The sequence below is a fragment of the Ictidomys tridecemlineatus genome, chromosome 13, assembly GCF_052094955.1.
Source record: "Ictidomys tridecemlineatus isolate mIctTri1 chromosome 13, mIctTri1.hap1, whole genome shotgun sequence".
Taxonomy (NCBI): Eukaryota; Metazoa; Chordata; class Mammalia; order Rodentia; family Sciuridae; genus Ictidomys; species Ictidomys tridecemlineatus.
In genome coordinates, this window is record NC_135489.1 from 53,162,730 (window position 1) to 53,178,088 (window position 15,359).

Genomic DNA, 15,359 nt, shown 5'->3' on the forward strand with positions numbered 1-15,359 from the left:
TCTATGTTTTGTATCTTACATGAAATAAATGACTCTTGAAAAAGTCTATTAAAACTAACATTAAGCGCTGAGCGCCGGGGTGCACACCTGTAATCCCAGCAGCTCGGGGGCTGAGAGAGGAGGATCACAAGTTCAAAACCAGCCTCAGCAATGGCAGTGAGGTGCTAAGCAACTCAGTGAGAACCCGTCTCTAAATAAAATACAAAAGAGGGCTGAGACTGGGGCTCGGTGGTTGAGTGCCCTGGAGTTCAATCCCTGGTCCTCCTCCCTTCTCCCCCACCAAACAAACAAACAAACAAAAAACAACTAACATTAAACCACAAACAAGCAGAGACAGACTTCCTAACATTAAAAATAATAAAAAATTTAAAAAAAGCTTTTGGGATAGATTATCCAAAACATAGGACCTTCATCTAATATGGGTATTTATTCTTCATATGGAGCTGTGGAGTCCATGATCACAATTCAGAATGCTTAAATAGATCATAAAGCTTTGGGACTTTCATACCATCAATAGAAGGAGAAGCATCTAGCTCATGACCGGAAATTGTCTCTAATTTAATTCAATAAATTTCCTCCTAGAAATGATAGTGTGTGACTGCATGATAAAATGGAGTCTATGAATCGTTTGTTATACTTAATATTTAGATAAAATCCTATAATGGGCTACATTTGCACTTCCTTAATTCTTTCTTCTTAATTGGCATAATTTCAAATCATATTATTGAATGACAAAGCAGCCATCCATTTTAATTCAGTAGCTACAGCAATGTGAAGTGATTTTATTTTTACTGATGGGAACACTGATACAACCTGAGTTGCACTTCCCTCAATCATTTCCCTAATCATTTATTTATTTATCTATTTATTTGGGGGAGGGTAGTTAATGCATCAAAGTGCAAGGTAAAACTCAAAAAATAACTTTAGGTTCACTCAAATTTTCATGCTACTTTTATTTCCTTTTTGGTTATCTTTAGCCACATAGGGAAAAACTCTAAAAGAAATTAAAAAAAAAACTTAATTATCTGGTCTTATCTTTATGTTGAAATTCTACCCTACTTATATCTGACATAAGAGAGAAAAACATCTTCATTATCCAAGGGCAAAATACATGAAAACATGCAATAAAAAATTGGCAAGTAAACAGCTACACCTGCTGTTGTAATGACACATAAATGTCAAAGAGCTTGCCGTTTAGTGTACCAACACTTGTCCCCAGTAAAACCCCAGTGATCTTGCTGGTATTCAGGCACTGGAAGTCCTCCTCTCTGTGATGTAGGAGTTCACCCACAGACATCACCAATCAAACCCACATTCATTCAATGGCTACCATCTGCCTGTCCAAAGTCACGGAGGATTGGTTTGCTCCCTGAACATCTACCAAAGAGCAGCAACAAAACTTGCAAATCACATATTTTCTTCTGTTTGGTGATCAAGGTTGTTGAGATGTTTACTTAAACACAGACAGCTGAAATTGCTCTTCATTTCTAGCCTTAAAACTGACTGTGGGAGACACTTGCCTGCCTGGAAGGCTGTAATTGCACATTCTTGTGAGACCCAGACCGTGAAATTGGTGACTGTCTATCAGAGGTCAAGTCCACATCCCTATGCAGGAGCGATATTATCTTGTCAATCCTAAATAACCCTGAACTTTAAATATTGACCTTTTAAACACAGCAAAAATATCAGAATCCATCTCTAGAAACCTAGCAAATTGCATATGTTTTGCTGATAAAAGTTCTCATAAAATCTTTCCCATATTTTCATGGTACTTTGTCCATGGCTTTTTAAATATTAGACTACTAGTAGTCCACATGCTCATTCTCTCGCTTCTGAAAAGCACAGAGATTCTAGGAAAAAGCATGACAAGGTCAAAGCTGCTTTATGTGTCTTAAACACTGAAGCCCTACAGGTTAATTCCAATTTCTTTCTTGCTAAGATACATCTCTAACACTGCCCCCATTATCAGTCAACAAGGCAATTCTTAGCCAGGATCACTAGTTCTGGTTGCACTTTAAAAATAATCTTATTTCAAAGTACCGGTTACATGTACGAGTGCTTAAACATAAGAGACAGAATTCTTAAAATATAACATGCATTTACGAAGTACCTTGTGGGGTTCTAGAATGAGGGACATACACAGACCAAGTTGAGACAGACAGACATGAAAGAGCAGAGAAGTCACATGTCAGATGGACATATTCAGGGAAGAGGCAGAGTCAGGGTGCAGAGGCAGCAAAAGGTGCTTGTTGGTGCAGAGAGGGAGAAAACAGAGAAGGCAGCAGGGTCCAAGAGCTTGTTTGGTCAAGATAAGCTTCCAACTGAATCAACAGGCAATCAGAGGGTTTGTCTACTGTGGGCTTTCAGGAGGCTTAGCCCATGGGGAGAGTGAGTCTGAGCCATGAAAAGCAACCCCTCCAGTAAATACCAAAGAGCTAAGTTTCTTTTAACATGAAATAGGGCTTGCAAGGCAAACAGAAATTTGCACCCCCAATATTTCCATTACATTCACTAAAATAAGAATTACAGTAACAGAGTTGAATTAAATAAAATAGTGGGGGGTTTAAAAATGCATACCTTGGCATGATGCAAATCTACTCCATACATAGATAGTTTTTTGGCATTTTCCAAGAAATGCATCTCGGCTTCTGCTGGCGTCATCCCTCTGATTAGGGAAAAAAAAGTGTTACAAGGTTGCCTTTCCCTTTTATTCATTAGAATGAAAAAGCAGTTAGCTGATTTTCCTTCCTTTTTCAGTTAATTGCTTATCCTCTATCTGGCTGGGTTGCAAAATTTCCGACTTAGCTCCCTGTTAATTTATAAGAAAGCATCTATTGAGGCACTGGCAGGTACAGGTTGACCATTCCTAATTTAAAAATCTTAAGTCTGAATAGTTTTGAATGCCAGCATGATGTCACAAGTAGAAAACTCCACACCTGATCTCATGAGACGAGTTAGTCCAAACCCAGGTGTACTATAAATTAACTTCGTGTGTAAGATGAATAAGAAACATAAAATGAATTTTGTGTTGAAACTAGGATCCCGTCCCCAATGCATCTCATTATATATATGTAAATATTCCAAAGTCTGAAAAAAATCTGAAATTTGAAACACTTCTGGGCCCAAGCATTTTGGGTAAGGGATACTCAGCATCTGAGAAAAGAATAACAAGAAAAATGGCTTTGAAGGACAACATTACAAATAGATGCCTAGATATTCTGAGGGAAAGCTTACCTACTCCAGAACTTTCCCATGTAAAGACCCACTGTGCTAAAAATCCCATCCTTAATGTATTGAAATCAACACTGGGAAGAGATAGGCTGTAGAACTGATGCTCACCCATAAAGCAAAAGTTAAATGTATGCTCCTGTTCACTGACCTGTGGCTCTTGTGCAGCTCGATCACTTTATCTTCGAGTTCTTTAGTGTGGTTTGGTGCAAAGCGGAACTCACTAATGTAATCATTCCCACATTCATCGGGGTCATAGTCTCCAAGTTCTGACTGGACTGTGTAGGAGCCCAGCAGGGCGAGGGTCACAAAGGAGCAGGGCAGCCTTCCTGATACGATGTCATCGCGCAACTGTAGGCAGAGGTAGTACCTTCCAGGAGCCGAAAGGTCAAAATAAAAGGCCAGCATTAGGACACATGAAAAGGAGATCATTCAGTAAAAACTGTAGGTAGACAATTTCTCCCCGTGCAATAACATGTCCAGGACACATTTCCTATCATTCACAGATGCTGATATATTTGTTTCATTTATATTTGATCTAGATATCAGGGGAAAATACTAGGCTATAAAATATAGTATTTAAAGAAGAAGGCAATGGTCATAACAAACCACAGAAGAAATCTAAACGTTTGTATCCTCTATGTTGTATGCATGCTTGAGTATGTAATGATGAATCCCACTATTATGTATAATTATAACACATCAATAAAAATAACTCTTAAAGTCTTAAAGACAGTCTTCAACACACTCCCAGAAACCCTTGGTTGGTGGAATTATAATTCAAAAATTGATGCTCTTGCATATAAATTATTAGGCTCCAACTAGCCTTACAAAGGGATGATTTTGATAACTGGATGTCAGATCTTACCACACGACTAAGACAGACTTTAGGTAAGAGTCCTACCTTCATAAACTCTGTTCTCAACTGCCTGCATTTTGGATGACATCATCTCTTTATAATAATGCTTTCTCCTGCTTTAAGTTATTTCTTTTTATTTAGATATCTCCCTAGAATCTAACTGACCTGAATATTAATTTCAAGGAACTATTAACTTATAATCTGAGAATCTTGTCCCTGTAAACAAATAGCTTTAAACTGAAGAAATAGAAAATAGTTTTCATATAATTTTGTCATATGATAAAACTATTTCTATCAATAGCTGATTTATCTTCTCTGTTATTTTATTCTTAAGCATTACAGGTATAATGCCAACTGCATTAAGTATTAACCTTGATGAGTATTAATAACACCTTATCATGCACCTTCCATATAAGAAAAGAACAGTTAGTCTGTTGGAACAGACTATTATTGCAAAGTCTTAAGGTCCCCTGTCAGGTGATTTGGTGCTGATGTAAGTAAAATCCATGTAACCCAGATATAAAAATTCTGAAATATTTAACAGACTCTACAAACATTACACAAGTAGATAGAAGGGAACCACGCACTAAATTTTCAAATACAAGTATATTTGTGTTCCATGACCAAGAACGATGAAATAGTTCTTCAATATTGACAAAAAAGTGTCTGCTTATAAGAAATCATAAATTTTCTCTTGACTTATTGCCAATAGAAAAAAAAAATCCTCTGGAACTAATTGCTACCCTTCTAATATATCAAATGAAATTATTTTTACTGTAGCAAGTTACTAAAGCTGTTTTGGGTCATTTCTCTTTTATGAACAGCTAAGAAAAATATGAGCCTTACATAGAAAAATATTCACACACAGAACAAAATTGTTTTGCATGATCATAAACTTACTACCAAACAGAGCAAGAGTCAGAGTCTCCAAAGCAGAATGTAGGGCCATCTAGGAGAACATTCATTAAACCAAGGATGACAAGCTGAATGTTTGTGGCCCCATTCTCATCCCCCAAATTCTTATGTTGAAATCCTGTCCCCAAGATAATAAATTAGAGGTGTTTTGTTGATTTGTTTTGTTTTCCCCAGAAATGATTAGGTAGAGCCTTTAAGAATGGGACTGGTACCCTTATAAAAGAGGCCAGAGAAGGACCCCCTCACCCTTCCCACCTCCACCATGCAAGAACGCAGTAAGAAGCCAGGGGTCTACAACATGGAAGCAAACCCTCACCAGAATATAACCATGCTTGCACTCTGATCTCAAACTTTCAGCTTCCAGAACTATGAGCAGTAAATTCCTATTGTTTTTAAACTGCCCAGTCTCTGGGATTTCATGATTGCAGCCTGAACAGACTAAGCTACCCAGCACTGCTTTATAAAGGAAATCCCTTTTCACACTCTAAATTCAGCCACCAAGCTGGGATATTTTTATGTCAGATTCTTTTCTTAACATCTTTATTTCAGAAAACAAATTAATCATATTCCTCTTACACACTGGGCATGAAAAGTTAACCTTAAATTGATATGAATGTTATTTTTATTTTTAGACAGCTAGAGGTTGATTATATGCAGAATATAAACATCTAAAGACTTTTTGCCTCTAAGTTTTAAAGCAGGCACACTTAAGAATTGCTTTATCATTGAAGACTGAATCTCATCCAATTTGACTGTGGTGGGTGGGTGACAGCATCTCAATTGTGCATGTTTTCCCACCAGGGTCAGGCAGCCGGAAATATCAGCCTAGCACCAAAGATTCAACTGTGAGCTAGATTTGGCAAATCTTCTCATCAGATGTGTGCTTCATTCAGTTGCCTTTTGTTTGCCATTTGAGCATTGTTACGGTGGTGAGGTGTTCCCCAAAAGCTCCCATGTGAGATATTGCAAGAAGGTTCAGAGGAGAAATGATTGGGTTGTGAGTGCCTTAACCCAATCAGTGAATTAATCCCCTGATAGGGATTAACTGAGTGGTAACTGAAGTGGTGGGGTGTGGCTGCAGGAGGTGGGCATTGGGGGCGTGACTTTGGGGTATATATATTTGTATCTGGCAAGTGGAGTCGTTCTCTCTTCTTCCTGATCATCATGTGAGCTTGTGTCTCTACCACACTCTTGCACCATGATGTTCTGTCTGCCATTGTCCATGGACTGAGACCTCTGAAACTGTGAGCCCCCAAATAAATCTACAATTGTGCTGGTTGGGTCTTTTAGTCACGGCAGCAAAAAAGCCGACTAAAACAAGCATGGATGACTGTAAGGCCACGAGATGTAAGTGTGCTCTTCTCTGGAGATGTTGGGAGCCGCACCACATTCCCAGTATGGCTTCCTAATCATCACCAATCGTCAAATACCTGGTGATATCTTCAGATAGCTGAGCAGGATCTGGTGGGTAAAATTTCACATTAAATGAAAACTGCCAAGCACCACCTGTAAGGATTGAAGAAGGTGGGGGAATCAGATTAAAACCTCAGAAAACTCCGCTAGACTTAGGATTCTAATTGATAGCTAGAACCATCTCAACTCTAAGCATTAACAGCCAGGCAGCTTTGATCACTAATAGAAAACAAGGACATCTCTGTTAAATGAAATCCACAGGATAAGACTGAAACCTCATCTAATTTCTAATCTTCTCTATTATCAAATCCTTTACTGGTCCTTCTAACTAGAAAGGAAATTGACGGAACTTCCTCTCTTTCCCAGGATCAAAGATAAGCCTCAGGAAGAAGTTGGGGGAGGGAAAGTGAATGATATGGATAATCCTCTATCAGATAAGTCTGGAAATGACGAGATTTACTGCTCTGAATTTCTGGAGAGCTCACATACCAAGGCTATGGACCCAATTCCAATTTTCTTTGCGCTTCATTGTGTTGTTACAGGTCAGATCCTATTATAATAAATGTCAAGGGACTAGTCAACACAATTTATTTTATGGAAAGATTTGCTGTGGTGAATACTGCTTTCATAAGTGGGCTGCTCTGCTGGCTGTGAAATGTTCTTTTTTATTTTTTATTTAAGAAAATTTTTGATGCAATACATCCCTGGCCGTGCATTACCCAATTTTACACCCCTTTAATCCATGACTTGAGCAGATCTTTACAATATCACTCTTTATCCTGCAGTATCTACTCCAGCAGCTGAAAGGGTCTACGAGATGTTCCTTCACAGGTACCTAACTCTCTGTGTTGGCTACCATTATCCTTGAAACATTATTTAGCCTTAACTAAGCTCCATATCTCATCAATACTATCTTTAATTGTGAATAGTTTATCAAAATAAATAAGAATAAACATCCTTTTCTCCTTCTCTTATTTTATCTTGTGAAAACTCCTTTAACTTATTCATATTGTTATTTTGGCTTCTCAATGTATTAATTTACCAAAATTTGAATATTTCTTCTCTGTGACACTATTTATAAATAATTTTTACCCTCCACTCCATAAACACATTAGAAGTTCCTCTGGGCCTGCTTATGTTCCGAATGGGCTACCAGAAAACTCTTCCCAGGCTCACTGGCTTCTATCCATGGGTGTGACCTGAAGCCATGCTTCTGTGACCTTACAGAACAGCCCTTATGCTTCAGGTACTCTCTCAAGACTTCCAAATGCTCTCCCCACCCCAATTAAATGACTTTGGAAACTTCATTTTTTTTTTTTCCCTAGAAGCACCTCCCAACACTCTAAAAAAAAAAGGTAAAGTTAAATATTTCTTAGCTGCTTTCTTTGTACTATTTCTTGTATGCATGGCAACACTTAGCTTCTTCAGGACCCTATGTTTCTGTCATAAAATACACAGACCCATTTATTCTTTCTAGTTTATTCTTGATGCTACTATTTATACCACACTTGAGATTTCACATGCCAAGAACTCTACTATAAAGGACTTAGCATAGGATCAGATATTATTGGGTAGTTAATATCATAGTGTAAACCAGTCAAAATATTACTCAAATATGGGCTATAAGAATTATAAGCCATAAAATATCTGTTAATCAAATATATTTCTAATGGTTGTTTCTTCCACTGTTCTTAAAAAAAAATCCTTTTCTTATTCTAAAATTAGTCTGATTTGGTTTTACTTTCCTATTGATTCCTGCTCACTTCCTACTAAAATAGATCCCTTTAACGCTTGCCAGTAGGAAGACTCATAACGAGAGCTGGCTTTCCCTCAAGTGAAATTAAAAGTAATGGATTAGTTATGGGAAACGGATTTATTGCTCTTTTGTAATTTTCATCGACTTCAAAGTATGCCTCGACTCCAATGAATAGTCTGACAATGTAATTAAAACAATCTTATAATAAACTCAGGGTAAAAATTCTAAGTTGGAAAACAGTAAGTAATAAAAGCATAAGAACCCTTTTCAATGCAAAAATCCTCATTTTAGGAAAGTATGTTGCAAATAACAGTGGGCCTAAAAAGAAACTGAAATAACATGTTAAAAATGCCTATTTCTAGGCTCTATCCCAGAGATTTATATTCCTGAGACTTGGAATATGGTCTAGAACTCGTAATTTTATTAATATCTTTTGTGCTTTTGACGGAGGTAGACTTTGGAACCACAGTGCAAATCACTACTACTAAGAAATCCAAATGTAAGGTTATAATCCAAGCAACTACAAGGTCTTTTCTTTCAGGGCATTATTTTGAAATGATGGGAAAGTTTATGGAAACTACAATCTACATTCGAGTCAAGAAAAAAGTCAGTGAAATAAGGCATAAAACCTGGGATTAATGAGCAAAGAAGATAAAGCTCAAATACACATCCTTAAAAAGAAAGTGGCAGAAACAAATAACTTGGGAGGGTGAACTTATGCGATGAGTGACTTGCAGACCCACATCTGCGCAGATGAGGGCCCTGGTGAGAAACAGGAAATTAAACAGCTGGAACACATTAAAATGAATATTTCTATAATGCTGATGTAGGATTTTTAAATTGCAAATTTATGATAAACAGAAAATGGCATTGAAGGGAGTTCATTCTTACAAAAAATTTCTAATTGTACTCTCCTAAAGCAGGACAAATCTTAAAATTTCATTTATATCATGAAATTACTATAGACCATATATTCTATATCATAAAATTACCATATTTCAAATATGCTTTATTTATGATGAAAAAATATAGTATTTTTAGAGGTTTTAAGATCTGGCATGCATTAAACATGACTAGAGTTAGAGTTTTTTTGTTTTTTTAATTAAGAACAAACTTTTTGGTTTTAAAATTTACCATGTATCCTAAATTTGTAACTTAAAATGTATATCAGATTGATCTCCGTTCTCTAGCTGATCTCCATGTAGAGTCTATTATGGACCTACAGCATAAAAAAGGATCCTTTGTCATCTCTGGGAAGAAACATGTGATGGCAAATGATTATATAATATAACACCTCTCTGCTCGGGTGGGAAGAAATTTTGTGGAAAGAGGACATTTTAATAGATAGGAAACAAGAAGATAGAAAAAAATACTAAATTATACTTTTAATAACTTCCAATTTCCTTTGCTCCTCTCTTGCAACATAGTTTTTTTTTAATTTATGATTCACATGACTTCCTAACCTGCATGATGAAAAAATATCCTTTACATTTCATACTTAGATTATCTTTTTAAATTTTGTGTCTCAAGAAGACAGGAAACAGCATAAATGGAAAAGTAAGGGGGAAAAAGAAATTCTACTAACAATATGCAAAAAAGTTTATACCACCTTTCTTGTAACAGTATTACAACTTATTCTTGAGCATTTTACCTATTTTCAAAGCACTTTGCAATTACTAATCAGCTCGACATTTCATTAGTTAGATGTATACAAGATAACAATATGCAAAACACTATGATATATGTTCTTCACATTTCCTTTAATAATGCCATATAAAACCTTTAGAACACATCTGTCATCATAAAATTTTTATTAGGATTCCTTGGAACAAGAAAAAAGTGTTTTGATCTATTTATCAACAGTAGATATTCCTGTCTTCAATCTCAAACTATTTCCATCCAACTAATTGATCAGTGGATACATAGAATCTCTCTTCAGAATACGGTAAATGATGTTGAATTGTATAAATAATCAACAGACTCTCTAACATCTAGAAGACAGTGACTTTGGGAGGGATGTTATCTAAAATCAAACCATTTCCAACTGCTCATTACCAATTGTTTTATTAGTACTTGGGTTATTTTTATATCTCAGGACTTTCAAAGGCACTGAGAAGTTTTTTCCTCTCTTCTAACAGTAAACTCTTTGAAAACTTAAAATGGAAGGATATTCCCATTAATTATTTGATCTTAAATTTATTCTTTATTCTTCAACTTGAATTAGTTATTCAGGATAATTAAGCTAATTATCCTTAGTTTTATTGATAAAAATATGAACCATTTTTTTAAAAAATAAGTAGCTATTTACAATAAAGATTTTCCATGCTTATGGCAAAAGTAATAGCTATAGAGAATGTTAAAAAATAAAACTAGCAAACCTCCTTTTTCTCAAGTCTCTATAGTGCAGGCCATTCCTGGAGATAATTACTGTTAATCTGTCATGCTTTCTACAAATATCCCATGCTTCTATATAAGCATAACATTTTTTTTTTATAACATTTTATTTTTGATTTTTGGTGTTGAGGACTGAACTCAGGAAAGCTTTATTATCACTGAGCCACATCCCCAGTCCCCCATTTTTCCTATGTGCATTATGTTTTTTTATTAATTTGTTATATATATATATATCGTCTATATATGACAGTAGAGTATATTTGGACATATAATACATACATGGAATATATTTTATTCTAATTAGGACCCTACTCCTACGGTTGTACATGATGTGAAGCTTCACTGTGGTATATTCATAATATGAACATAGGAAAGTTTATCTGATTCATTTCATTGCCCAGTCCTTTTGATTTTTAATCAGACAGAATCTCATTAGGTTACTTAGGGCCTCACTAAGTTGCTGAGGCTGGCCTTAAACCTGTGATCTTCCTGCCTCTGCCTCCCAAACAGCAGGTGTGTGCTTCTGTACTCGGCTCTATATATGCATAACTTTTAAAAAGCAAATGTGATTATATTACAGATATGATTTTCAACCTGATTTTCACTAATAAGACCAAAGACATCTGTCTACGATTATTCCCTGATTGATTTAATCATCTTTATAAATGGATATTTAACTTGCCTTAAGTTTCCTGCTACTGCAAACAGCACTGTAATGAACTTTCACTTGTGTACACACTTGCAGTTTTTTCTCTAACACATATGCTGAATTGATTTCTTCAAGTAAAATGGAAGGTCAAGGAGTAGGTACATTTTAAATTTAAATAAATACTGACAAACTGCTCCCTTGGGAGGTTGCACCAATTTCTACTTCTACCCGTTGGGCTCTTAGTATTCAGTGCAGTTATTATTAAACATATTAAACTTTTAAAATCTTTGTTAATCCAAACAGATGGAAAATGATTTCTCAGGTTAAAATGCATTTGGTCATTAGATTTAGCAACTTAATAATGCTTATTGGCCACTTATGTTTCAATTTTGAGATGTGCTCATGGAATTTTTTATATATTCATTAAAATATACATTTTCCTTTTTGGGGGGGAAATATATATTTATTAATTCACTTTCAGGGACTAAGAAAAGAGGTTGTCACCAGACAATAAACTTCATTCTGATTTGTTATTCCATCTTTAAAGTATCAAATGACTACTGCTTTTAGCCTGGTTTTTAAGTGTTTGTGACAATTAGGCTTAATACAACATTAATAATTAAATTTGGAACTTTTAATGATTAACTGCCAATGGAGCATGACATGATTAAATCATACATTTCACATGGGTGTACAGGCAAAGGAATAGGTCAAATGTCAAAGTTATTTTAATTTGAGTTATAATGACAAAAAAATGGGTTCTGTCTGAGCTGGATCAATGTGCCAGATCAAATATGAACTTGTAATCTGTCTTTCAAAAACCTCTATTCACATTGGCCTCTTGGGTATGAGCTACCAATTCAGATTAACCGGCTCTCTTAAGTATCTTTACCTTGCCACGTAAAATAATACAAAAGAACTTACTTCGAATCTGTTTTTTAATTTCCTTAGCAGGGTCCAACCAATTCTGCAAAGGAAATGACATGATGAATTGGAATCAGAGAAGAATAAAGGTGATTTAATGTTGCTTTGATGCAGACATTCCCACAATGCTTTCCCCACCCTTCCCTCAATTCTGGTGGCCTCGGCCTGGCCCTGCCCTGTGAGGGTCTGGACACTGGTCTAAGGAGAAAATACACACATGTGCCCTTCATACTTGACATTTTTCTTTTACAACCATTACCTTCAGGGATCTGAGCTAGCACAGACATAGAAGGGCAAAATATCGGAGAAGATCAGAATTCAAACAAATTTCCAAAATAAATTAAAAGATTTACATATCCTGACACCCACTGGCTCTAGTCATTCACTTCTACGTTAGTGACTTCTATCATCACAGATGCTTAGGCATCTTCTTAAACCTTTTCTAACAAATGAACACTTGTTTGAGATCAGTGGCCTGTTTTCCTCATCAGAGAAGTCAGATGTTTAATAATGAAGTCAGACACTGTCTAGTAAATTCTATAAGAATGAGTCTGACTCAAGATACACCACAATGGTAAGCAACATCTATGAGCAAAACTTATGTGACTTAGTTTTTAGCACTAGTACAATGGAAACAATCTTCTTCTTATTTTTCAGGTAGTTGTGGGGAAACGTTTTAAAAAGATGACTTTCCTCAGGTGTAAGCACCTACAGAAATATTGCCTTAAATATTAAGAACTTATGAAATTATAGATGTCAGGTTAGCAAATGTACCACCTCCTATTTTGATTTGTTAAGAAAATGAAAATATAAGAAGATGAATCAAGAGAAAGACAGGAGCCCCAATAGTAAACTGCTTCAACAGTTTATGCCACAACTGTAATATCTTCATAGAATTTGGGGCACGAACACGTTTTCTTCATAAGTATCAAAGTGTTTATATTTCTTGGGCTCAAATATTCCACTGAAATATATATTACCTAAAAAAGTACCAAATAAAAACAGGACTGACTTTTTCAAGATATTCAAGAACAAAGGAAGCTGGCCAGGATTTCTTTCATGAATAAAAAGGGTGAGGAACAGTATTTGGGGATGCTAAGTCATAAAAGTAGGCGTGTGAGGGAGGGTGGCGAAAGTGATCCACCCTTCTGGATTTTCCTGGGGGAGCAATTCAAGCCACAGCAGTTCGCACTGCTCTTCTCTCTCACCTTCTGATTTTCAGCATCTCGATACGTGAGGCCAAAGTAGTCCTTTTCTAGCAGGTTCAGGTGTTCACACACTTTGTCAAACAGCACTTGCCCTCTGGAGCGTTTCTATGGAAACAACAGAAAAACAAGTCAACATCCACAAGGAAGTTCTCCCAATTGGAACCAATAAAACTTGGTAAAACTTCAGACGCCGTGTGCTGCCACTCTTCACGTGTGTTCACACCATCATCTCCTGTTGAATAAAAAGGCTACCTACAAAGGGGGGCCTCGACTTATAAAAGCTGACCCCAACAGACAAAGAGTAAAACCAAACGTCAATGGTGTCACTGAGCACAGGAGCCATAAATAACTCAAGGATGAAGAACAGAAAAACTAGGATGGGGAGTGATTCCTAAACAGAGATGACGTGATGCTCGGAAGCCTCAAATATTCTGTGAAATATAAAAATCCTGATGGTGAAAGAGGATCCACAACGGCCATGTTTTGGACACCCCACCTACGTTCCCCAGGCTGTAAGATTCCAAGCCCAGAAAAATCAGCCCTGCTTCCTGTTTAAGGCAGAACCTCACTTAGAACTTTCTATTCCAATCCTTACTCAGAAAGTCGAAGGGTCATTTTCTAAAGTCCATTAAACTAAGTTAATTAGTTAATTTCTGGTTTTGTGCCATGAATTTCAGTAGGGTGTTCAAATTTCTCTTAATTTCTGTGAGAACAAATACTTCTTATTAAACATCATAAAACATTCATTAGGTTTCAAGATTTTAATTATCCTATATAAACAGAAGATCTAGATATCTCTGCTGTATTTTGGACCATCAAATAGTCCTATGAATGGAGAAGGGGAAATGTACTCATAGTGGGAAAATCCATCCCCTTAATTGATCTACTGCTTCAAAGGTCTTTAAACATGGCTTTGAAGTCTGCGTTGGATTAACTGGCAACAATTAAGCTAAGTTCCCTTTTTGTTTGTGTGGTACTAATATTTTACATCTAATAGGCTCAGCAAATTTGTCCTTAAGATTTAATATGTTAACAATGAGACATATGAAAATTGATAAACTATGTTCATGCCAAAATAATGAGCATTCAAAAGACCTGTAGGTGGTATCTATTACTGTGCGACTGTAATTATTTTGAAAGTTAATTACTCAGTCCCCTCAAGCATGACTGTTTAGGGAAAAGGATACATTTATGATAGGAGAGCAAAGCCTAAATTGTAGCTAGCTAAATAATCAATGATGCATTTAGAAAAAAAAAACTCCCATAAAGGATGAAAATAAATAACTTGTTAGCAAAACTACATAACATTGCTCATTGGCTATGAATAAATGATATAACAATGAAATGCTCCTTCATGGTTTAAATCCTTATTTATAAACAATACCAAGTTATTTTCTTTCTTTTAAAAAAATCTTTTTTAGTTGTTCAATGCACCTTTATTTTATTTATTTATATGTGGTGCTGAGAATTGAACGCAGTGCCTCCCACATGCTAGGTGAGCACTCTACCACTGAGCCACAACCCCAGGCCAACAAGTTATTTCAGAGTAGTACTTGACAAATTTTTATAAAGTTTTCACAAAATCTGGTTCTTCCAGTGCTTCTCTAGGTATTATCTACAGTTCACAGATAAGAACAGAGGTTCAGAGAAGCTGGATGAGAAAGCAGTATTATGCTAATGGCTATGGGTGGTAGCTTTAGAATCAGATCAAACCTGGGTTTGAATCTTCAGTATTCCCTTGCAGTTAATGTGAACCTCTGTTTCCCCACTATAAAGCAGGCAAGGACATCACATACTTCTTTGGAATGGCTGACATTAAAATAATGTATTCAAAGTCCACTATTGGCATATATCATGCCTTCCATGAATGTCAGTCATTATTATGGCCCAGTGACTGATAAATGGCAGACTGTTAAATGCAGAGCGTGTTATAATGCACGTTTTATGTAGGAGCCATGAATACAAGTCCTGGGGATACCAATGACTGATTTAGTATTAACACATTCTACTCCG

At 36.1% G+C, this 15,359-nt stretch overlaps 1 protein-coding gene across 36 annotated transcripts in view; it reads right to left on the minus strand.

Moving 5' to 3' along the window:
• Epb41l3 (erythrocyte membrane protein band 4.1 like 3) overlaps positions 1-15,359 on the minus strand; it is a 228,260-nt gene that overhangs the window by 38,367 nt on the left and 174,534 nt on the right. For all 36 annotated transcript variants that reach the window (XM_078030344.1, XM_078030345.1, XM_040274909.2 and 33 more), the window contains 5 exons: positions 13,347-13,451; positions 12,139-12,181; positions 6,433-6,508; positions 3,380-3,598; positions 2,578-2,665 (listed from right to left, as the gene is read on the minus strand). In XM_078030344.1, coding sequence (XP_077886470.1) covers positions 2,578-2,665; positions 3,380-3,598; positions 6,433-6,508; positions 12,139-12,181; positions 13,347-13,451 — 531 coding nt within the window. The remainder of the gene's footprint in view (positions 1-2,577; positions 2,666-3,379; positions 3,599-6,432; positions 6,509-12,138; positions 12,182-13,346; positions 13,452-15,359) is intronic.